The 24,556-nt window shown below is 44.2% G+C and overlaps 1 protein-coding gene across 1 annotated transcript; it reads right to left on the bottom strand.

The window, feature by feature from the left end:
* Window positions 1–109: 109 nt before the first annotated feature.
* LOC147897240 (zinc finger matrin-type protein) lies at window positions 110–21,685 on the bottom strand. Its single transcript, XM_087380554.1, has 7 exons — window positions 21,580–21,685; window positions 21,342–21,488; window positions 21,024–21,254; window positions 20,571–20,650; window positions 20,367–20,442; window positions 980–1,099; window positions 110–865 (listed from the first exon to the last, which is right to left on the bottom strand). The coding sequence occupies exons 1-7, from the start codon at window positions 21,583–21,585 to the stop codon at window positions 725–727; spliced, it is 801 nt and encodes a 266-aa protein (XP_087236680.1). The 5' UTR covers window positions 21,586–21,685; the 3' UTR covers window positions 110–724.
* Window positions 21,686–24,556: the final 2,871 nt, after the last annotated feature.

Genomic DNA, 24,556 nt, shown 5'->3' with positions numbered 1-24,556 from the left:
ATGCTCCAAAGTAAGTACAGTCGTTTGGTAAGAAAACATTATCATCTGTCTCTCCCAAACAAACAGTACAGAAAAAAGCTTTGAAAAGGTAGTCATTAAGGCAATCAACTGGCACAAAAACAAAGACTGACAGGCTGCAGCTTGGACAAGATGTCAAGGTGAATTTGCACATAGGTATCTAGATAAACCCTATGCCACTACAGAGCTTTCAGGAAATTCACTTTACAGTTCCATTACCAATACTGGTGTCCCATTGACACGATCTGGCCAAACATCCAATCTTCTAAGTGAACTCTGTGCTCCGAAAAAGCACTCTCTCAGTCAGCATGGCAAGATCAGATATGACGTGTGAGAAAAGAAGAAAAGTATTCAAGGTCATTGCCTAAATACACATTATAAAATACTAGAGCATTGGCATTGCTACACTGCCCGTATATATAGCATCTCTTAATTTTTGCCATGTGGCACCCTGACTTCGACTTGAAACTCACAGTAGCCCCTCCAAGTGTTCCTCAACTGTAATGTTTAATACAAACACAATTGGCAAATGGAACTCAAAAGCAGTTTATCCAGAAAGTAATTTCAGACCTTCAAATCTAGTACATATATCCAAGACTGTCACTTGCATTTCAAGCCAGAGACAATATTGTATTGATTGCACCAGACACGTGGATGCCCAACAGAATCATCTGAATTTGTATACTTTATTAAGCTCTGCATACTCTCATTTCTCAAAAGACTGCTTTTCTTCTTCAGGCAATTCTTCCAAACTAGACAGCTTCTTGTCAAATTCTAGTAACTCTCTTTGACTGTATTCCTCGTCTGCAGGCAATTCCAGCTCATTCACTTTGGGAGGAAGAGGTTCCTGGCCAAGAACCATTTATATCATTGAAAATTGTATTTACCTGTGAGTATATAATAAGTCATCTGAAAACAAACAATAACTTTCAGCTTCCATAGCATATATTCAAGATCTTACTGTAGATCTCTTAGTTCCTTCCTCCAGCTCCTGTATCCTCACTTTTGAATAAATTCGTTTTAAAGTGCTTCTCAAAAATTCATTTCCCAACTCTCCGCTGGTGTTCAAATTTATCTCTAGCTGGGACATGAAAGAGCCAAGACAAAAGAAAATCGATCACACATTCTCATCAGAGTAATGTCAATGCCTAAGTGAAGTCCAAGGTTAAAGTTGACAGTCTCACACGCAATTCTCTTCTTGGCAACTGAGGTGTACAATAATTTAACCATGCTTCTATAGTAGCAACTTAACAAGGAGCCCTTTTTCAAGGATGCTAAGTAATGGACGTCATACCGGATGTTTAATCCAAAAAGAGCACCACAGCGCAGGCCTCAAGCTAGTCAATCATACATAAAATTACTAATTTCACCGAGTCTTCTAACAAAACCACCCCATATGAAAAGATCCCTTCGCTTCTGTCTCATTTACTAAGATGGAGGGCTGAAGACTTTCTGTTAAACCTATAGAGAATCCAAGTCCTTGCTGTAGAGATGTCATAGGAGATGATCAGATGTAATGACATTATTTCGTTTGGAGACCATTTCATAGTTAACAGGGAACGGCGTTCTGTCTTCCTGGAACGTGGAAAGCCGTTCCCAGGTGGATGGCAGTGCGGAAACGTCTAGGAACGTTCCTAAAAGTGGGGACTCCTGGGAAACGTTCTCAAACATTCCGCGGGAACGCGGCCGGAACGCGTTCCGAGCTGGTTCTCTGGCATTCCGGGTTTAGGGCTGGGCAAGAGCACCGTTTTGGCACCGACGGGGGGCTTTAAGCCCTCTCCAACCACTCTCCACCCCCTTCCACTCAGCCTCTCAGCCCCCTCTCTCAACCACTCAGCCCACTCAGTACCCTCTCTAAGTTCTCATCCACTCAGCCCCCTCTCAGCCCACTAAGCCCCCTCTCTAAGCTCTCGGGCTTCAAGGCTCAGCTAGCTTCTAAGCTCCTTTTCTTGTATTTTGCATATTATATGCTCTAGCCGCTATGATCTATAGTAATCTGCTGGCTTAAAGCTTTAAAGTTTATGCACATTGCCCATTGCACAATGTACATTGCAATTTGTGTTGATGCATATTTCAGTTTTCTAAGGATCTGGTTTCTGTAAAAGTCTAAAGCTGAAATGGAAAGCTTCAAGCTGCTACATCTGGTTATTCTTAGCATATTTTGGTATGTTTCCATGTGATTTGATGACGTGTCATATGACATGGCATTCCCGTTCCCGTTCCCATTCCCTTGTTCCCGATGCGTTCCCGTTCCAACCCCCCACGTTCCTGAAAGGTTCCCGTCCCCTGGTAACTATGGACCATCTACCAAGGACACATGCACAAAAACAGAGCCAAGACCTTTCTCAAGATATGGAATAGTGGGATCTTTTTCAGCTGACTCACTATGATATAAGGTGTCATCTCTCATTCTTTCTAGATATGTCTTGAAATAGAGACCAATCAGCACTCTCGCTCTCTCTCTCTCTCTCTCACACACACACACACACAAACTTCAGATATACTTTTATCTGTGATCCAGGATGCTGCTGTCAAAGCAGGCTTTGGAGCAGCAGATCTCACAGCCTCTGACACGTTTTAAAAGGGGCGTTCTCTCACACAAGATGGATGAGGTCATTCGATCTTTACGAGAAGCTGACCCCACTATTGCATGGGGGCTTCTATCTGAGGGGAAGCCACCCATTCCCATGATAGACCAAGGTGTAGCACACATATGTGGCATTGCTCTATGGCGTTCAGGTTCAAGCCCAACGTGATCTGTCCTCCCTTCCCACACCCATCACAAGCATCACCGCATAGAATGTGCAGGCTGCATTGCATGAGCTTCACAACCAGCAAGCCCATGACCACCAAGGGTCGCGGACTAAGCACTCCACACATGGACAAGAGTTCTTAACTCCAGTCTTAGCGCAGTTTTTCAATCATAGACTGTGTCACGGCTTTCCACTGCTTGGAGTACTACCACCATTGCACCGATACACAACGCAGGATACCCCATGGACATTGGCAACTACCACGCGCTCATGATGGCCCCACATTGGCCAAGATTTACAGCTCCCTGTAGAGAGAGAGATCAGCAACTTCACAGACGCACAGGGGCAGCACAATTGGGTTCGGGAGACAGCACCCCACTCTAGACCACATCTTCACTCTATGGCCATCATTGAGGAGGCGAGACCAAGATCTCATAAAGTATACATTTGTTTTGTCTACTTTCGGAAAGCCTTTGGCACATTCCCAAGGTAGAGACCGAGGAGCATGTTTTAATGATATTATGAGATCCAGGGAAAGTATCAATGCCTTTTCACCCATAGACAAACAAACATGAGTAGTGTCATCGACTAATCAAACCAAAGATGCATTCTATTGTTCGTACATGAAGTCACCCAGCTCAGGTCAGCTAGACCATGAAACGTTTCGCTTGTTTCGTCCTTTCATCGTTTCGACATGTTTCATTTCATTTCATTTGTGTTTTCAGACGAAAAGGACAGGTTTCAAAATAATATATACTAGGATAGTGGCAAATAATATATGTTTAGGGTGAACAAAGAGAAATACAAGTCAAGACACCTAGAAAGGAAATTCAAAACACTAACACATTCTTCAAATTTATTTCAAGCTTTCAATCTCAATTCTAAAGTTCCAACTTTAGACCATTTAATATTTATGGAGTCAAAAGCATATGGATTTAGAATCTAGATGTATACTTTCATAAAACTAGAATATATCCAATTTTACAAATTAAAATTTTTTTATGGAACAAGCAAAAGAAGACAGGAAAAAAGGAAGATTGTAAGCGACTTTAGACAAAATTATGAGTAAATGAGGGGGGGGGAGAAGAAGAAAAACTTAGTAAGCAAAGCTACACTTATGATTTCATCAGTACCCGAGCATAAGCTGCCATCTGAGTTTGAAAGATTCCGGAATCCCTTGGGTAGACCCAGAGCTTACTAAGCTTTATCGCAACCAAACAACAAAAACTTTAAAGGCAAACAACGCAAAAATTTAGAAGAAGAAATGTGTGGAGAGAGAGAGAGAGAGAGAGTTAAATTATGTTAGATTTCCATCACAACCCAACCTAACCCAGAAAAAAGAAAGAAAAAAAAAGAGAAAAGAAGAAAGAAAAATAAGAAGAAGAAATGTGTGGAGAGAGAGAGAGAGAGAGAGAGAGAGAGAGAGAGTTAAATTATGTTAGATTTCGATCACAACCCAACCTAAGCCAGAAAAAAGAAAGAAAAAAAAAGAGAAAAGAAGAAAGAAAATTTGGAAGAAGAAATGTGTGGGGAGAGAGAGAGAGAGAGAGAGAGTTAAATTAGGTCAGATTTCCATCACAACCCAACCTAACCCAAAAAAAAGAAATAAACAAAAGAGAAAGAAGAAAGAAGCAACGACCAAAGTGCTAACACAAGGGAACAAAGATAAACTAAGATTCAGATAAGAAAATGAGTGAAAAACCAACGCAAGCACAAGGAAACAATTACTATCATGCAACAACCAAAGTGCTGACACAAGGGAACAAAGATAAAATAAGATACATATAAGAAAATGAATGAAACACCAATGCAAGCACACGGAAACAATCATTATCACTATTTTTATTTTTATTTTTTTTGCTTGCTTCAACTTTAAAATAATGATAAATAATAAAATAAGCAAGTAGGAGAAAAAATATTAAAAACAAATTATATTTGTAATTACACACACACACACACAGAGCAAACCACACACACATAGCAGAACTAAACTAAACAGGCACCTAAGAGTACATGAACTCCAAAAATAAAACAAATTTAACCATAAAAGAAACGGGGCTATGAAGCTCCCCACTTGGATTTTGATTCTACATTCCAAGATCCTAAACATACCCAAAGCCGAAATTTCAAAGATATAACGACTACATCGAAGGACAAAACGGCGTTTCTTCATTACTTTTCTTGTATTGTAGCCCATTCTGAGAAGTACTATGATTACGTTACAAAATTAAGAGAGAAATGCATTCGTACTTGTGCAAAGACAAGAGAACCTATAGAATTGGAAAGTAGCCATATTAGAGATGTTTGAGTCATGTGAGGCATTCGTATGATATTCAATATAGCATATTCTAGTTGTTCTCGTTTATCATAGATATCAACTTCTAAACCTAAGGAAGATTGAGTAATGCTAACACCCAAGTAACTACGATTTCTTTCTTTCATTATCCCTAGCTTTGGAGAGTCTGGGAAACTGGATGGGTCAAATTACCCAATCTGGAAGGTGAAGATCCAGAGTCATTTAGTGGCTCAGAAGCTGTGGAAAGTGATAACGGGAGTGAAGGCGAAGCCAGAGAATATGGTGAACGAGGAGGGAAAGATACTCATGCCTGTAGACGAGGAGCTCAAAGCTTGGGAAGACAAAGATGCCCAAGCCCTGGCATTGATCATAGGGACTATGGCGGACTCTGTGCTTCCTCGCATCCAGATGGCCGACACGTCAGTAGAGCCATGGACCATTCTGAAGGATCTGTAGAAGATAGACAACACATCCCGGATCTTGCTTCTTCAGCATCACTTCTACAACCTTGATATGGATGAGGGAGATTCAGTACATGATCACTTGGCGAAGGTCAAGGTGGTGAGGCATCAACTGGCATCAGTTGGTCAGAAGGTGGACTCATGCCATTTGGCCTTGATGGTACTGAGGAGGCTATCTCGAGTTTCAAAAGCTTTGTAGCGACTGTGACAGCAGGATAGAGGACCAAACCTCTGACTTTTGAGGAGTTGGGTCCATTACTACTACAAGAAGAAGCTAGGGAGAAGCTCCACAACAACGACAAAGATGACAAGGCGCTGCTGGTGAAGGATTACGCTGGCAAAGGGAAGGGAAAGCCTCACGGTGGCAAGTCCAAGAAGGACGACTCTGATGACGAGGACACTTCCAAGAGGAAGCGAAAGAAGAAGTGCTTCTATTGTGACACGCCACGATGTTTTGCGAAGGATTGCAGAAAGAAGAAGGCGGATCAAAAAAACAAAAGGAAGGAGTCCGACTCAAATTCAGAGGGTGACACAAAAGCCAAAGCTAATGTGGTAATCGAAGAGTTGTTCTTGGTGACATCTCCGTGTGTTACTGAGGTCAAATATGCCGACCTAGAAACCACAGTGATGATGTCTAACATTGAGATGTGGGTCGAAAAGGAGTCAGATGCCTTCGTGAAGGTGAAGGACAGACTGGAGTGATTCCATAGCGTGCCATGGGGTCTCATGTTTAAATGGATGATGTACTTCAGAAGGGGACAGTACAGGATTACACAAGCTATTGGTATGTGCCTCGATGAGATGCATGGTTTCAGAGCACGCTTACAGGAAGTACGACGATCTGGTATGTACTTGATGTTCTTAATTTCAGCCTTTATAGCATGCTGTGGAGAGAATGCGAGATTGGAAGGAATTCGCCTTCTTTGAAGGCAATGTGGGTGCTTCTTCAAATCTCGGACACAGATTGCTAAAAGGTGATGGACAAGGTGTACTGAAGCCAGAAGAGTACCTACCTGAGAACTCAATGAGAGTTCGTGGTCTAGGTTATCTGGAGGTATTCATTTGTTGCGGACCTTGCCAAAGGAAGGACAGGTTGATACAGACCCTCAGAGCATGGTGCCTAGAAGACTCCAGGTTGTTCACTCATTATGAGGGGGACAACTGGAAGATCGTGGCGGCTGGATTGCTAGAGTTCGAAAGTGGGAATGTGACTAAAGGTGGTGGTGCCAGGAGGTGCTACCAGAGATGGACTTGTGTACAAAAATGGTGTGCAGAAGTGGAACTAGACTTGGTGGAGCAAAAGCCACTGGATGAAAAGCTAGGAGAGGATTTTGACATCGAAATGTTTCAGAGGACTACGACCAAGGAGTTATTGGAACATCGTCATCGACGTGTTGGCATTGGGCCGAGATGTGTCGGTGAGAGAGGGTGTTGGAAAGGTCACCTCCCCATCTATAAGCCCCCATATGGGGAAGGGAGACCTAGGGCAGGATGTGCCCAAAAGAAGAGAGGAGGGTACCTGGCTGATCTACAGGAGCATAAGGCAGAGCAGAGGACAGCAGCAAGGACCCAAGAGAAGAGGCTATGAGCTCACGGATGATGTCAGCAGTAGTACGGATCTGAGGCGCACACGTGTGGGTAGATCAAGGAGCCAAGAAAGGGGCACAGTAGAAGCAGGACAGACCAGCACATGGGTCGGCCAGGAGAGAGGCTGGTTGAGCTGCTTGGAGGAAGCCAACCACACCTTATATAGGGCAGACCTAGGGGTCACGGATGATGTCAGCAGTAGTACGGAGCTGAGGCGCACACGTGTGGGCAGATCAAGGAGCCAAGAAAGGGGCACAGCAGAAGCAGGACAGACCAGCACATGGGTCGGCCAGGAGAGAGGCTGGTTGAGCTGCTTGGAGGAAGCCAACCACACCTTATATAGGGCAGACCTAGGGGCTGGGCCCTTGCCTTGAAATGAGGGCTCATGCCCTAGTTTTGTGGGCCAAGAGGACCCTTGTTTTGAGCCCTAGAAAGGGCACATTTTATAGGCCAGAGGGGGCAGGATGACTGACCAGCAGGTCGGCCATTTTGGGCCTGCTGGGTCGGTTGGTTGGCCAGCCCTCTGGGCCTATAAAAAGGAGGGCCTTGTGCCCTCATAATTCATCACTTCGAGCAGCATTTCAGGCAGCAGAAGGAGCAGCAGAACAGCCCCTGTGGGCCTCTATCCAGAAGGATACAAGTGGGCTGTAGAGCTGCAAACCTAGCTCAGAGTGCTGCCCTCCTAGGCTGGTGTAAAGACAGCAAGGTGGAAGGGATCTAGACAGAAAGTTTACATACGCTCGAGGTGGAGCACGTGGGCTCGAGTCTAGAGATAACCGCTAGATAGTAGGAGGACCTTGTGGTAAGATCAGAGGACCACACCATTGGTGGGACTCTAGATCTATTTCTTTTGTATTGTGTCCATAGCTTTGGACGGAAATATATCGTTTAGGTGTCTTCTATATCTAGTTGGTTCATTGTCTATTGATTAGTCTGCACATCTATCCTATGCACATAAGTTTAAGACGTTTGTGATTCCACACCCCACACCACACTGTGTGAGCTCCTGGGCTATTCTATCAATCTTCCGCTGTGCGTACCCTCTGTTGGTCCATTGCTAACACCTTTTACCCTAGGTGCTGCTGCTACTACTGAAGCTGATGGAATTCCACAACCCATGTGTCCCATATCACAGGAGTCCACCAATCCAAGAGTTAGAAGTTGGCCAAACGGGAGCCAGTGCCTCCCATTTATTTGGTAGTGGATCCCTTCATAGTGTTTCGCCTTGTATTTCTCACATTTCCCGCGTCAAAAAAAGAGGTTGGGCTAAGCCACAAAATCATGAATTGATAACCAAAATTGTTCTCCTACGTCCACTCAGCCTACATTCCATCAGCCTACTGAAGCTGATGGAATTCCACAACCCATGTGTCCCATATCACAGGAGTCCACCAATCCAAGAGTTAGAAGTTGGCCAAACGGGAGCCAGTGCCTCCCATTTATTTGGTAGTGGATCCCTTCATAGTGTTTCGCCTTGTATTTCTCACATTTCCCGCGTCAAAAATAGAGGTTGGGCTAAGCCACAAAATCATGAATTGATAACCAAAATTGTTCTCCTACGTCCAATCAGCCTGCATTGCTCTCCTAGAGCTTGTGTGGGCCTCGTAATGGTACCTTGCAAACACACCTTCCTACTTGCTCCCTTGGACAGCCTATCGTAAGGCAGAGTTTGCTCCTGAATCCTTGAGATGCTGTTGTGTAGGCAGCCCAATGGTCAGGCACAAGTCTCCCTTTGAATCTTGCTGCTGTGTAGGAAGCCAATAGTGAGGTTTGCCAAGTCTTATGACTGGTCCTCCTTGCTACAGTGGTGGCAGCCCAAACTATGGCACCAAAGTCTCTGCAAACGGGAATGTGTGATGCTCCCTTTGATAGCCCTGTTATAGGGCTGTAGCCCTCCAAAGTCAGCCGACTTCCCACAGACTGGACGGACCCTGTGGATCTTCTGCAAACATCCGACATGTTCCTGGCCTGTAATGGCGCTCCAAACAGTCTCGTTTCATTTCTGCCCCAAACGGGAATGTGTGATGCTCCCTTTGAGAGCCCTGTTATAGGGCTGTAGCCCTCCAAAGTCAGCCGACTTCCCATAGACTGGACGGACCCTGTGGATCTTCTGCAAACAGCCGACATGTTCCTGGCCTGTAATGGCGCTCCAAACAGTCTCGTTTCATTTCTGCTCCAGGCACCTTCCTTTTGTGCTGCTCCAAGCTGTTGGTGCACCCCAACCAGCATCTGCAGCTCATGACAATCTCTGAAGCAGTCGCCTTTTATAGCCAACTGCTGCGCAGCTTGCATATTCATACCCTGGACACTTGTCCACAGCTCTTACCTGACTCTGCAGTCTCCGCCTAACTTGCCACTTTGCAGTTGCACAAGTCTAGCCTGCTTCTTGTGCTGTAGATGCTGACCACATGACAGCCTTGCACTCCTCGTCGGATCTGTGAAGAACCAGACTTCTCAAGAATGCAAATGTGTGCAATGCATGCAGAATTTGAATGCTAATTGGCCCTCCAATGGAGAAGAGCGCCCTTGTGAGAGTACTTGTTTCTATTTCTACCTACATGCAAGGTGGGAGAGAGAAGGCGGATGAATGCAATGTGGTAGAGAGAATGCTACGTGAGATTCACAATGAAGGGTGATACCCTTTCATTAATGTCCCTTGAGATCACTCAAGTTCTATCTTCCCATTTACACCTACCCCTATCCTATGACCCATGCACCTACCATTCAATGCACTCTAATGCACCCTTCCCTTTCCTATTGCCCCTAGGACCTAGACACGTGTGTGCACATCTTTATTACTAATCATTGGCCAATGTTACATAGTTTGAAAATTGGTGGTACTATTTACACCGCTTGATCGATCATAGATACAAACATATAACCAAATAGGCGCCTAACAATAATAAGGTTCTAATGACTATTAATTAACTAAATAATCATTTCTCATCATGATACTCTCTCTTGCTTAAATGAGCAGAAGTCCTCTTCTGGATTATTACTTGTCTCTTCCTCTTACGTGCACTTTCTCTTGTTCCTTCTGCAATTGCATCGCCTCTTTATAATCTGCGAGTATAAAGAACTCTTCTTCCATCCATTGTGCATCACTAGCTGGCTGGTTTTTAAACTTTAGCAAATACATATATCTCTTCTTTCCATGAGTACTCTTCTCTTTATGGTACACAATCTGTTCCGGAGTAAGAACTTCAGTCCCATCTTCAAGTTCAGGTTCTTCTTGATGCTGAGTATCCAAAAACGCAGAAGTGTCGCCATGGTATCTCTTCAAATTACTCACATGAAAGATATTCTTCATACGCCAGTGGGCTGGTAATTTCAGCTCATACGCTCTGGATCCTTCTTCTGGATATAAAGCTGAAACTTCGGTGCTAACTTGACATGTTTGGTATCTTCTTTTATCCATCTTCAGTAAAACCCAATCATCCTCCTTGTAATAAACTTCTTTTATTTTCTTATTAGCTGCCTTGGATTGTTGAACCTGGGCCTTCTTAATATGTTCTTTTACCTGCTCAATAACCTGTGATATATCCTCAACAAACTGGTCAGCAGTAAAAATTCGCTCCCCCAAGTGTGTTATTGTAGTGGGTAAACATTGGCCATACATAATTTCAAAAGGGGCTTTCTTGGTGGAAGTATGTACAGTGTTATTATAAGCAAACTCTAACATGGGTAAGAATTCTGGCCACCTTCTAGGTTGGTCATGGACATAAGCTCGAAGTAAAGTAATTATGGTTTGATTGGCACTCACTTTGTCCATCTCCTTGAGGATACAAGGCTGTAGTAAATTTCAATTTGGTTCCGAGATTCTCTAATAGGGCTGTCCAAAAGTTGCTAATGAAAAGGCCATCATTATCAGATACAATGGATTTTGGTAACCCATGTAACCTAAAGATTTCCCTAATGAATCACCTTGCTGTTTCAAGAGCAGACAACTCCTTTTTATAGGGAATAAAATGAGCCTGTTTACTTAGCTTATCTATAATAGTGAAAATCTGCTCAGACTGGCCAACCTTAGGGAAACCTGACACAAAATCCATTGTAATGTGTTCCCACCTTTTAGAGGGAGTAGGCAAAGGCTGCAAAAGACCAGCAGTCTTACTTGTGTCAGATTTAATGTACTGACATACGTCACATTGTTGAACGAAGGCTGAAACTTATTTGCGAAGTTTAGGCCAATGGAAGTACCTCTCAATATTATCAATGGTCCATCTAATGCCTCTATGTCCAAAATATGGACTCGCATGTAACTCACTCATGACTAGATACCGAAATGTTTTGGATACACATATGGCATGTCCCAACAATAAGTATCCATCCACAATGGAATAGGCCTCTAAACCCTCAACCTCGTTATGTTGAATCTTCCCATAAATTTCAGCGAAGTCCTTATCTAAAGGATAAGCTTCAACCACCACTCCTAATGATTTCTCCTTAATCACAGAAATGTGATTAACTTGGGGCCGTCTACTCAAAGCATCAGCTACTAAATTCTCCTTTCCTGGTTGATATTCAATATTTGGTTGCCCAAAAAATTGAATATATTCAGCCCATTTGATTTTCCTTGAAGAAACAACGGGTTGAGAAAACAAGTGCTAGATACTTTGATGGTCGGTCTTAATCTTGAAAGCAGAACCATATAGATAATGCTTCCATAACTTCAAAGCATGAATGGCTGCCATTAACTCCTTCTCATACGTGATATATTTTAATTCAGCCCCTTGAAGCTTTCTATTCTCATAAGCAATGGGATGCCCTCCTTGCCTCAGCACTGCCCCAATCGAGGTACCACTCGCATCAATACATACAACAAAGAACTCTTTGTCCATATCCGGAAGTGTTAACACTAGTGCAGTGACCAATGTTTTCTTAAGCTCCTCAAAAGCTACTTGGTGAACCTCTCCCCACTCATACAAGGAATGCTTCTTCAACAAATCTGTTAGTAAAGAAGCAAGACGTGCAAAATTCTTAATGAATCTGTGATAATAACTACACATCCCTAGGAAGGATCTCAGCTCATGTATATTTTTGGATATTGGCCATTCAAATATGGCCTTGACCTTTTTAGGGTCAACCCGAATTCCCTCAGCACACATAATGTGTCTCAAATACTCTATTTTTGTCTTGAAGAGCTCACTCTTCTTGGTATTTAGGAACAACAATCCTTCCTTAGGAGCTCCATCACCTTAGCAAGGTGATCCTAATGCTCTTTCTCAATCTGGCTGAAAACTAAAATGTCGTAAAAAAAGATTATGAAAAATTTTCGCAAGTAGGGTCACAAAACCCTTCTCATCAACCTACTAAAAGTAGCTGGAGCATTAGTTAGGCCAAAAGGCATGACCAAAAACTCATAATGTCCAGTGAGAGTGTGAAAAGCAGTCTTATGTTCATCTCCAGCTTTCATCCGAAGGTGATGATAACCAGATTTCAAATCCAATTTGCTAAAAACATTAGCACCTTTAAGCATATCGAATAAATCATCGACTCTTGGAATCGGATACTGGTTCTTAATCGTAAGTTTATTCAAAGCACGGTAATCTATACACATACTATATGATCCATCCTTCTTCTTGACCAATAATACAGGTGCTCCAAATGGAGAACTGCTTGGTCAAATCAGGCCTTTTTGCAATAGGTCTTCAATTTTTTTTTTCTACCTCCTTGTTAGAAACTCACTGTGCGCACCTGTGAGCCCCCGATTTGAGGGGACAAGGGGCTGTGAGAGGTAGGAGGGCTGGGGAGAGAGAGAGACTCAAGCCGGCATCATAGGCAACCAGCACATGGGCTGGTTGCAGCCTGCAACAGCAGGTAAAACAGGGCTTTAGGCCTCACATGGAGGCTCCTGCAGCAGCGCAGACTGGCTGCACAGGGCACCCTTATATAGGGGCCTGTGGCAGGCCAAGTCGGGCCAACCAGGGCCACCGACCAGGGCTAACCCTGGTCGGTTTTCTAGGGCCCATGTGGTCGACCACCAGACAGGGTACCGACCCTGCTGGTCGGTCAACTCAAGGGGCCTGGGCAGTGCCTACAAAAGGCCCACTCCTCCATTCATTCCAGCATCCAGTGCAAGACTGAAAGCCCCTCTCCAAGGCTGTGTTCAGCACTCAGATCTGGAGCAGTTTGTGAGAGAGAGAGTTCGTCAATATTCTCCAGCACTTTGCTGTGTTTTGTATTGCTCCCTTGGAGCTATTTTTCTGCCCACCATCCGGTGGATGAATATACTCTCTCTCTCTCTCCATCCATATTTATTTCTGAGTGAGGGTTTGTTGCATCTGTGATCATCTATCTGAGTTGAGTGTGTGTAAGAGTTGGAGAGATCTTGGGTTGTGGAACATCAGCTTCCGATTTCGCCAACTCTTGGATGGTCAATCTGGGGCGGGGTGGGTTCAGGGGTTGAACAATCTCCTCCTCCTCAATCTGAGGCTCCTCCGGGGGTTCAGGTTCCTTTTACTCGAAGACAACATCCCGACTGATAAGGATCTGCTTCTTTACTGGGTCGAAGAGTTGATAGGCCTTGGATTCTTCGCTATACCCAACAAAGATACATTTTTTGCTCCGGGAATCAAGCTTGGTCCTGTCTTCCTTGTGCACAGGCACCCATGTGTTAGAACCAAAAATACGAAGATGAGTGATAGAGGGCTTCTTACCAAAAAATGCCTCATATGGAGTCTTGTCCTTGACGGCCTTCGTCTTGGTCCTGTTGAGAATGTGTACGGCTGTATTGATAGCTTCACTTCAATAGGCTTTAGAAAGGTTCCTACCTGGAAGCATAGTAAGCCCTGTCTCCGTGGTGGTTCTATGCTTCCTCTCGGTTGCCCCGTTTTGCTGAGAAGTATGTGTTGTGGTGAGTTGTGGCTTGATCCCATGCTTGCGACAAAATGTGTTGAACTCATTTGAGGTGAATTCTCCCCCCCTTGTCTGTACGGAACGTCTTAACATCCTCCCCTGTCTCCTTTTCAATTCTGGCCTTCCAGTCCTTGAACTTCTCGAAAGCCTGTGACTTTTTGGCCAAGCAATACACCCAGGTCATTCTACTGAAATCATCCACAAAGAGAAGTGAGTACTTGGATCCTGCCCACGATGCTGTAGACATTGGGCCACAAATGTCGGCATGAACCAACTCAAGAGGTTTGCTGGCCCGAAACGAGGCCTCTTGTGGGAACTTGTCCTTGTGCTGCTTGCCTTCTAGACAAGCCCTACATACACCATCCTTGCCTGTAATTGGTGGAAGTCCATCCACCATCTTCGACTTTGACATTTCAGCCAAGGTTCCATAGCTGACGTGACCGAAGCGCTCATGCCAAAGTTTGGACTTTCCGTTGTCTTCATGAACCAACATTGCACTGAGGCGGTACAATCCGTTCTCTTCAACTCCTTGAGCCACCATCTGTCCATTTGCTTTGGATGTCACGGTGACCTTGCCATCTTGAAAGAGAACTGCCATGTTGTTTTTGTCCATCTGACTTACAGACAGTAAGTTCTTGCAAAGGTTGGGTACATAAAGTACTCCAGAGATATCCTTCTCCTCACCCGTGGTTGTAATGAAAGGAATGCTACTGATGCCCTTCACATTACACGCCCGGCTATCCCCGATAGAAACTTTGGAATCCGGGTGTGTACTTTCCATGGTTTTGAACCAAGTCTTTCTGTTAGACATGTGCTTTGAAGCGCCGCTGTCAACATACCAACCCTCTTTTCCTTCACTGACTGCATATGCTGAACAATGTTCATTGATTAAAAACAACTGTCCAGTCGTCACATTGATATAATCATTCTTAGGCTCTTCTTTGTTCCTGGCTTCTCTCTTCTGCTTCTGATCCGCCTTCTTCTTTTGGCATTCTTTGGCGGAGTGGCCAAGCTTTTCACAGTAGTAGCACTTCATTTTCTTCTTTTGGTCAGTGTCCTCTGACTTCTTGAACTCCTTTGGCTTGCCTTTTCCAGACTTGTCTTTGGCCACTAATGCCTTCTCGTCGGTTTGCATAAAGAGTTTTTCTCGAGCCTCCTCCTGAAGCAAGAGTGGGCCAAGCTCCTCAAAGGTGATTGGCTTAGTCTGTTGATCCGCAGTGACCGTAGTCACAAAACTTTTGAAACTTCGTGGCAACTTGTGGAGTGTGAGCAATGCCAATTGACTCGAGTCCACCTTTTGACCAACCGCTGCGAGCTGGTCCCGCACGACTTTCACCTTTGTCAGATGGTCATGCACACTATCACCCTCATTCATATCAAGATTATAAAGCTGATGCTGAAGAGTAATGATACGGGCTGTATTATCGGTTTCATACAGCTCCTTTAGTATGGCCCACGCCTCTGAAGACGTCTCTGCCAACTGGATATGAGGAATCACAGCATCTGCTGTCGTGCCAATTAGCATTGCTAAGGCTTGAGCATCCCTCTCCTCCCATGCACTGAGTTCATCCGCATCTGCTTCAAATAAAACTTCACCTCTTTTGTCCACAATGTCCTCCGGCTTCTCCTCGGTCCCAATCACTATCTTCCACAGCTTCCGTGCCAACAGATGGCTTCGGATCTTGACTTTCCAAATTGGATAGTTCATCCCATTGAGCTTTCCCACCAAAATTGGGAATAAATGAGGAAGGAAGATGACTGGAGAAGGAGGAAGGACGAGTAGTGGGTGTAGAGGCTTCTGAACGCTGATCCATCTCGGTGAATAGCAAACTGAAAAACTGAAGCAAAAAGTATGTACTGACCTCCCGTGCTAGCCTGAGCTGAAAACAGAATCGCCTTTCTGCCAAGGGACTCCTTCCTTCAGAGAGTGCTTTGATGAAGAAGAGTTGAGAGCCTATGGCTCTGATACCATGTTAGAAATCAAGAAGGAATGAATCACTCAAACCTCCAGTCCCTAATCTTGTCATAATGGACTGCTCAATCATATTGGTAAGCTAGACAGGAGTCTCCTCTCTTCCTCTTGCACTTGGATTATAATCCATGTGTGCTGGGGTTTGAGGGAAGGAGAAGTTTGTTTGCAGCCCGAAATTAAGGGTATGTGCACAAAACACTGCTCACAACAAAACACTGTCCAAGAAGGGTTCCGCCGCTCGATTTCACTGCTTCGCGCTCCCAGATTGCTTCTTCTTGCTCTCGCGCGTCGCACTGTTTGCTTTGGAGCGTCGGCCCATCACTTCACGCATTCTTTCCACCGTGCACGAGTGCTTCCATCCTCATGTCCGCCACAATTTTGCGTGCTGCTCACTTCTTCCCAATTCGCAACGACCTCTGTCTACCCCCGCGCTACTCCCTCGCTCTCTTCTCGTCCCGATCGTGGACTGTCGCTGCTCTGATACCAAATGTGAAGAACTAGACTTCTTGAGAATGCAAATGTGTGCATTGCATGCAGAATTTGAACGCCAATTGGCCCTCCAATGGAGAGGAGCGCCCTCGTGAGAGTACTTGTTTCTATTTCGACCTACATGCAAGGTGGGAGAGAGAAGCCGGATGAATGCAATGTGGTAGAGAGAATGCTATGTGAGATTCACAATGAAGGGTGATACCCTTTCATTAATATCCCTTGAGATCACTCAAGTTCCATCTTCCCATTTACACCTACCCCTATCCTATGACCCATGCACCTGCCATTCAATGCACTCTAATGCACCCTTCCCTTTCGTATTGCCCCTAGGACCTAGACATGTGCCTACACATCTTTATTACTAATCATTGGCCAATGTTACATAGTTTGGTGGTACTATTTACACCGCTTGATCGATCATAAATACAAACATAGAACTGCACGATCAAATTGGCGCCTAACTGTTGGAGATAAGTGCACACTAAGTGTACTATTTCCTAATCTACGTTTGTCTAAGTCTAAGTCTAAGTCTAAGTCTAAGTCTAGTCTTTATGCCTTGAGTGTGCGCCATGTGGCACTTCTACAATTATCCCATAAGCACTCTTGCTTTATGTCTTGTACTTTGGCCCATATATTCAATGGGTCACATCATTGTAATCTATCAGTCTAGCTTGTGTCTTGTCTACACTCTTCTCAAGGTATTTCTAGTCTTTTCAATCTTGTCATTGTATTTCTAGTTTCTAGTTCTAGTTCTTGCTTCCATATTCCAACATGGTATCAGAGCTAGATTGATCCCTCTTCTCCCTCTTCTCTCTTCTCAAGTCTGTCCCTTCTCAGATACAGATCTCCCCCCCCCGCTCAGATCTGCCTCTTCTTTCCCCTGCTGCAGCTCTGCCCCTCTTTCTGCCCCGCCATTGCGCTCCAGATCTGCGCGACTCTGCTGCATGTTTTCCTGCTCCAAATTTCTGCGCCCGCTCCGAATCTCTACGCCAGATCTGCGCAGCTCAGCCAGATCTGAGCGCCAGATCTGCTGTTACGCCAGATCTGCGCAGCACCTGCTGTCACCGACAGTTCTGCGCAGTCTAGCATCCACCTCTGCTATCCGTACAGCGTCACCCGACTTTCGTACGTCATCCGTACTCTTCCGTACGCCGCCGTACGTCGTTCGTACTTCGTCCGTACTCTGCACCGTCGTCCGTACTTTGCGCCGTCGTCCATACTCTGCGCTGTACGTTCGTACTCTGCACCGTCGTCCGTACAGTCTGTACGACTGATATTGCACAGACTGACTTCTCCAGCTCCATCTTCACAAAGATCTGCATCCTTCTGCACCTCTACCTCTGCCCGGGTTTAAGGTACTACACTTTCCCTCTTTCAGTTTGATGAACAGTCTCTCCTTTTTTGCTGGTTCCTCCTGCTTCGATGGGCTGTCATATGCTATGGCCCTGACAAAGTGGTGAGAGAACTGGCTTCTGGGATCTCTTCCTCTCATTTATTTCTGCAATATTGTAAGGGAATAGACACTGCCCTTGCATCCTAGCAAGAGGTAAGACCTTCCCACATGGCATCCTCCTCTCATTCTCTCATATCTATCAACAAATTCAATGGGTCCAACTTTCATACTTGGCAGATCAAAATCAAGTGCCATCTTATGAAAGAAGGCCTTTGGGACATTGTTCACCGTGATGCTCCCGAAGGTCCATCTGAGCAAGTTGTTGCTGCCAAGAACGACAAAGCCTATGCTATCATATTGCTCGGCCTTGGAGATGATTACATTCATCACATCTCCGACATACAATCTGCTCCTCAAGCATGGATCACTCTGGATACTCTTTTTGGAGCCCAATCTAAAAACTCTAAAATTGCACTTATGATCTCATTCTTTGTACTCTTTTTGGAGCCCAATCTAAAAACTCTAAAATTGCACTTATGATCTCATTCTTTGATCTACATATGCAGGAAGGAGCTACTATAGCCTCTCATGTCAATTATCTTCGCAGTCTTATGGTTCAGCTTGCATCAGTCAAGTCTCCCATCTCCGAAGATATTGCTATTGCTGTGCTTCTCAAAAGCTTACCTGACTCCTATGATACTCTTGTCACTACCTTCAAGTATCATAATAATCCTTCTCTTAAGGGTATCATCAATGCTCTCCAAGAGGAAGAAAGAACTCAACAACGAAAGGTAACTAACACTGCATTTTTAGCAAAGAAAGGAAGTTCTAAGGTAAGAAAGCCTTGCACCCATTGTGGCAAAACTAATCATGTGGAGAAGGACTGTTTCAAGGCTCATCCATGCACCATTTGTGGCCGTGATAATCATCGGGAGAGGGACTGCTACTCCAAAACCTCTACATCAGCTCCTGCATCTACCTCAGCCCATGTTGCTGCAATATCTCCATCAGTTGATCCTGCTGTTCCTTCCTCACATGATGAGAAGTGGGCTTTCTAATTACTTCTATGTCTTGTCTACCACCTTGACCACCGATGATGTAGGTCAAGGGGTTCTAGTGTCTTGGTCTTTCTATTTGTCTAAAGTCAGTCTTCTGTCTATCTAGTCTTGTCTGTCTGTCTATTTGTCTATCAATCTGACTGTGCTTTAGATCCATCTTGTTCCTACCCTTGTGGACCCATATGAGGATATCACTTGAGGAGGGGTGTCTCAGGATCTTTTTGTTCTGTCATGTCTTCTATCTTGTCTCTCAGTCTATCAGTCTTTATGTCTGTCTTCTAGTCTTGTCTTTCTGTCTTACTCCTAGTGTCCACTTAAGGAGGGTGTTGGAGATAAGTGCACACTAAGTGTACTATTTCCTAATCTACATTTGTCTAAGTCTAAGTCTAAGTCTAAGTCTAGTCTTTATGCCTTGAGTGTGTGCCATGTGGCACTTCTACAATTATCCCATAAGCACTCTTGCTTTATGTCTTGTACTTTGGCCCATATATTCAATTGGTCACATCATTGTAATCTATCAGTCTAGCTTGTGTCTTGTCTACACTCTTCTCAAGGTATTTCTAGCCTTTTCAGTCTTGTCATTTCATTTCTAGTTTCTAGTTCTAGTTCTTGCTTCCATATTCCAACACTAACAATAATAAGGTTCTTATGACTATTAATTAACTAAATAATCATTTCTCTTGTCATGACAGGATCTACCCCTGTAACAGACTCTCTCTCTGTTGAGGTGGCATCTAAGCTCCGCTCGTACACCTCCATCATGCTCTCCTTATTTGGGGGCTCACAAATTGGGAGGTGACCACCTATACTCCAACAACTTTGGCTTAAAGAGAAGGACGGTCATGTATGTGTGTCTGAAGAATGCATAATGGCCATGGTAGATGCCAGCTAGTGCATCCTGGATGCACATCTTACCGTACGTCTCAGATTGCACCAAGGCAACGGACAATTAATGGATATGGTAAAGTCTAGGGCTTAAAAAGCAGACGTCACCTTACTGAGAAAACTGTAAATGTCAAGGTTAAGTTGGGAATGGGGCCCATCACGTTCATGTGCTTTGAATATCACGACATCACTGGTGGAAAGTAGCAGACCATGACTTGTAGCGACACCTGCACGTTCAATCAAATGTGTTCGTCCCCTTTTTGATACCTCACAGATGTGGATGGAATAAGACAGGCATGCCTCCCAGTCCTTTGACGCATCCTTCGTCTTGGTTTTAATTCAGAAAACCCGATTCCCATGCCCGCTCTAGTATGGGGCAGTCCTCTCGTAGGGCTTGGGAGTCTATGTAGCATATGATGTCTCTCCCTATGTATATGTCATAGAGATTCCATGGATCTACTGTTAGGTGCCACTGCTATTCCACAACTAAATGAATCCCCTTGATCATTTGCACCTTGATTGCTGCCGTTCTCTATGCGAATACAAAAGGCTTACCAGCAGTCATTCCTTTGCCAGACATGAGACAAATGCACTACCTGGACGTGTACTATACAGGCCACAAGACTTGCAATAGGCAGCCAGCTATCGTCTGATGATAAAGAAAAACCAGCCCTGCAGACACAAGGTACATGCATTTAACCTCATAACTCGTAGCTCATGTCCTGCAAAATAGTAAGTCTATTGTTCCTTTGTATCACATCCTATATTGACAGCATTTGGAAGTCACCTATTTTGCACACCTTATGTATGGAGCGAGGTAGACAATGGCGTAGAACAAATAGCGTTGGTCATTGGTATCAAGCCATGCAAACACCCAACCCTGAACAACAACAGAAGCATTCAATCAAGTTTGCTTCAAACTGCCAAAGCTGTCTACTAAAAGAATACAACTCGTACAACCGAAGCGTCTATGTTATGGAGGGCGATGGGTGTATATCTGGTGGTAGTGATGATCGATGCACCGTACAGTATCAAGTAAAAACTTATATCAAGTGGGCATATTCGTGCTTTGTAAGGAGGAAGCCATCTGACACAACAAGAACCGCAAACTATAGCAATGCATACAACCAGAAGTCCAATCGAAATATGGTCGCGCAAGGAAAAAAATAAACGCCACCTGCGCACACTTGGAAACTCAATCTGTGCTAAACCAAATGCAACTGCCAGCCAAACGATGGAGAAGCGAGCTATACCAGCCAGTTGAAAAGGGGGATAAAGCTGATGACGGTCATAGCCCCGTAACGAACATCATTTGAGCCTAGAGCAGAACCTTCAGGCGATCTTTCTGAGCGCTCCATCTGTTCATGGTCGTGGCTGACAAGTGCAAAAGAGCTGAAGATGCATATGCCGATAGCTATGACAAAAGGCGCGTCTTGAGGAAGTTCTGCCCTGCATAAGCTGCGCTGATAACTTTTTCCAGGGCTCTGTTCAGATGATGCGACCACTTCTCGATTAGAAAAACACCGCAGGCATCCGATCTGAAGCAGAACAAGGGAGTTGACGGAGCAGACCTTGTGCTTCTTACTTGCGAGTGTCGATGAAGTCTTTATCCTTGTCGATTGCTCCAGAAACAATCTGCTTACTCCTTGAGAAGCTGAGGATTTCTGAAGCGCGCCTGTGGGAGATATCCAGAAATTTGGAAGGAGGTTCCCAAAGGTCTGCAGTGATGAGGCAAATCAAGAATTAAGAAGCGATGATCAAACATTGGATCGAATTCAAACAAATCCAGGAGAGTTGGTTTTGGCGTACCGTCATCAGGAGGTAGAAAAAGATTTGGCATTCGCACAAACTTGTATGCTTGGAGTAGGGAGGATCACATTTGTTAGTTGACCTCCCTTGGTGAGGTTCTCTCTCAGGTTCGTCCCACTCGTGTACATGATGCAGGGCAGGGACGTGGGTCCTCTCTCATTGCCAGTGGTGTTAGATTGGCACTCTAAGAGGGCCTCCCCGCACTCACGCAAAAGCTGGAAGTTTGGCGCAAAAAGCGCCTCCCTTGTGATTCCAGCTTGTGAGTAATGAGGACCTGACAAGGTTGTTTCAATTAATCGAAAAGATTGCAGCTTGGGCTGTGGAATGAGTTGGCAAAATCCACAAAGCCAGTCTAGCGGTCAAATGCTAGGGAAAATGTTGGGCGTAGCATTCGGAGCCATGGGGATGCAAATCCTCCATGCTAGTGGAGCTGGCACGGGGAGGCCCTCGAAGCATATGTGGGAACACCCTCTTAGTCTCTAACTTCACTCTGCCTCATTAGAGGATTATGCTCGCATTGATTTCCCCCTCCTTGCTAGGATCTAGGGTTCATGATTTAATTCAATGCACTTTTGTCTTAAAGTCTTTGAAAACCAACCATATAGAGGTATCAAGAAGGCTCACATTAGATTCTTCCAATTTTAGGCGTCCCCTTCATTCACATTCTATATTCCCTCCATTTGTCAAAGGTTTACATTAGATTTCTTCCATTTTCCATGCTCCACATTATCTATTTATCATGCCATTTAGCTTCAAATTTTCCCACGTACCCCTAGCGACACCCACCCCTAGCACAAACATTTGGAGTTTCCACCACTTTGTTTGTTAAACCTACTAAGGGTAGGCAAATTTGGCTATTTTGGTTGGATGGCTAGTGAAATCGTGGTTAGTTTGAGTAGTGTTAGTGTTAGGTTTAAGTCTATGGCCCATTCATTTATGCTTTAACTAGCATTTTGAGTCGACATTATGTGTCTCTCTCCACTCGTCGAACTCCTCTCCTGCTCACACAGCCTGCAACTCGTCCATTGTATTGCCCTTACCTCCTCCACGTCTAAACATTCCTTCACTCTTTGCCAGCTCTTCTTCATTCACTTGGAATTCTCACCACTTCTATCATCCTAGATATCTCAATGCTACTCAAGGTGGCTTCTTTGGGCTTTCAATGTTGTCAGATTCATCACAATGCCCATTAGTCTTTAGTTTATATTTGTATCAGTGTAAGATCCTAGATGGGGTAAAGTAGAATGGGGGCAAAGTTGAGGAAATCTTATGGCTTTACTCTACATCTTGCATAAATGTGGCAAACTTAGATGAGGTAGGTGATCGTCAGGCATGTGCATGATCTTTATGAGAAGCAGAGTGCTGCTTGACAAGTGTATTGGCTGAAGAAACTTAGAGATCTTCGCATGGAAGAAGGGACTTCAATGTCTAGCCATTTAAATGAGTTTAACACAATTTTCAATCAACTTTCAGCTCAGAAAATTACCTTTGATGACTCAGTTAAGGCAATGTTCTTATTGGTCACCCTTCCTGAAAGTTGGGACACTTTTAGGACTACTATAAGCAATTTAGCCCATGCAGGAGCCCTAACAAGTAGTGATGTTGAGAGTAGCCTTCTCACTGAGGAGATAAATAGAAAGAACAATGCTGGAACTAAAAGTTCAAGTGCTCTCAATGTGAGAGGGATGTCATATTCCAAGGGGAAATACCAGGACAGAAATACAAGCAAGTCTAGAAGCAAATCTAGAGGAAAATCCCATGCCGAAAAGGATTTTGAATGCTTCTATTGTGGGAAGGAAGGCCATTTCAAAAAGGATTGCTACAAATGGAAGAACGATAAAGGCAAAGGCAAAGCTAATGTGTAGCCCAAGAAGGAAGAGAAATCCACGGTCAATATAGAGGAAGTGAATGCCATAAGCAACAATAGTGATGAGGGTGACATTCTTTATGCCTCTATGTTTGTGCATGCTTTTCTCGTGACTAGTGATGATGCATTGTCATAGAATCGGATACTAGACTCAGGAGCATCTTTCCATTTCACTCCACATAGGGAGTGGTTTACCATTTATGATGTAGGAAGGAAAGGAACCGTGAGACTTGGAAATTATTATCCATGTGACATTGTTAGAGTGAGAGATATCCACTTGTCTCTTCCTAATGGTTCTACATTTGTACTCAAAAATGTTACGCATGTTCCAAATCTAAAAAGAGCTTGATAAGTACGGGATAGCTTGATGATGATGGCTATCATGTGTGTTTTGGCAACAATACATGGAAAATTAGCAAAGGGTCACTTGTGATTGCTAGAGGTTCCAAGCATGGAACGCTATACTCAATGCATGTGTCAGGCATAAGAGATAATGTAATCAATGTGACCGAGCAGCCATCTGTCTCTTTGTGGCATCATCGGTTGGGACACATGAGCATGGCAAGAATGAAGATACTTTCTACTTTACAGTATGTTCCCATGTTTAATTTTTTAGATTTTAGCATGTGTGAGCATTGCACGTATGGGAAGCAAACACAGTCTTCACATAAAAAATATTTGGGCAAGAAGAGGCTTGAACCATTGGAGTTGGGTGGTGCTCTTACTTTGCTACTTTCATTGATGATGCTACACGGAAAGTGTGGATCTATCCTCTTCGGAAGAAGAGTGATGTCTTTGATGCATTTCAAAAGTTCTTAGCATTTGCTAAAAATTAGTCGGGCAAGAAGCTCAAATGCTTGCGCACTGATAATGGAGGAGAGTATACCTCTCATGCATTTAGGAATTTTTGTGAGCTACGTGGCATCAAGCGAGAGTTGACTACTCGTGAGAATCCTTCTTAGAATGGGGTTGCTGAGAAGATGAATAGAACTATTCAAGAAAGGAATATAAGCATGCTTTCTAATGCCAGTCTACCTCATCGCTTCTAGGCTGAGTCTATTAAGATAGCAGTACATCTTATCAATAGATCGCCTAGCAAGGCACTAGATG

This window comes from Dipteris shenzhenensis, chromosome 10 (genome assembly GCF_047967505.1).
Source record: "Dipteris shenzhenensis isolate YYH24624 ecotype China chromosome 10, Dip_SZ_1.0, whole genome shotgun sequence".
Classification (NCBI taxonomy): Eukaryota; Viridiplantae; Streptophyta; class Polypodiopsida; order Gleicheniales; family Dipteridaceae; genus Dipteris; species Dipteris shenzhenensis.
This window is presented reverse-complemented; position numbering and strand designations above follow the sequence as displayed.

Bases quoted from the DNA above. Each gene is read 5' to 3' on its own strand.
- LOC147897240 (XM_087380554.1), bottom strand. The intron at 21,255-21,341 runs GTCTGCTCCGTC...TCATCTGAACAG, and splicing joins TCGCAAGTAAGAAGCACAAG to AGCCCTGGAAAAAGTTATCA. The intron at 1,100-20,366 runs GTAGTGCATTTG...TTCATGTCCCAG, and splicing joins CCTGTATAGTACACGTCCAG to CTAGAGATAAATTTGAACAC.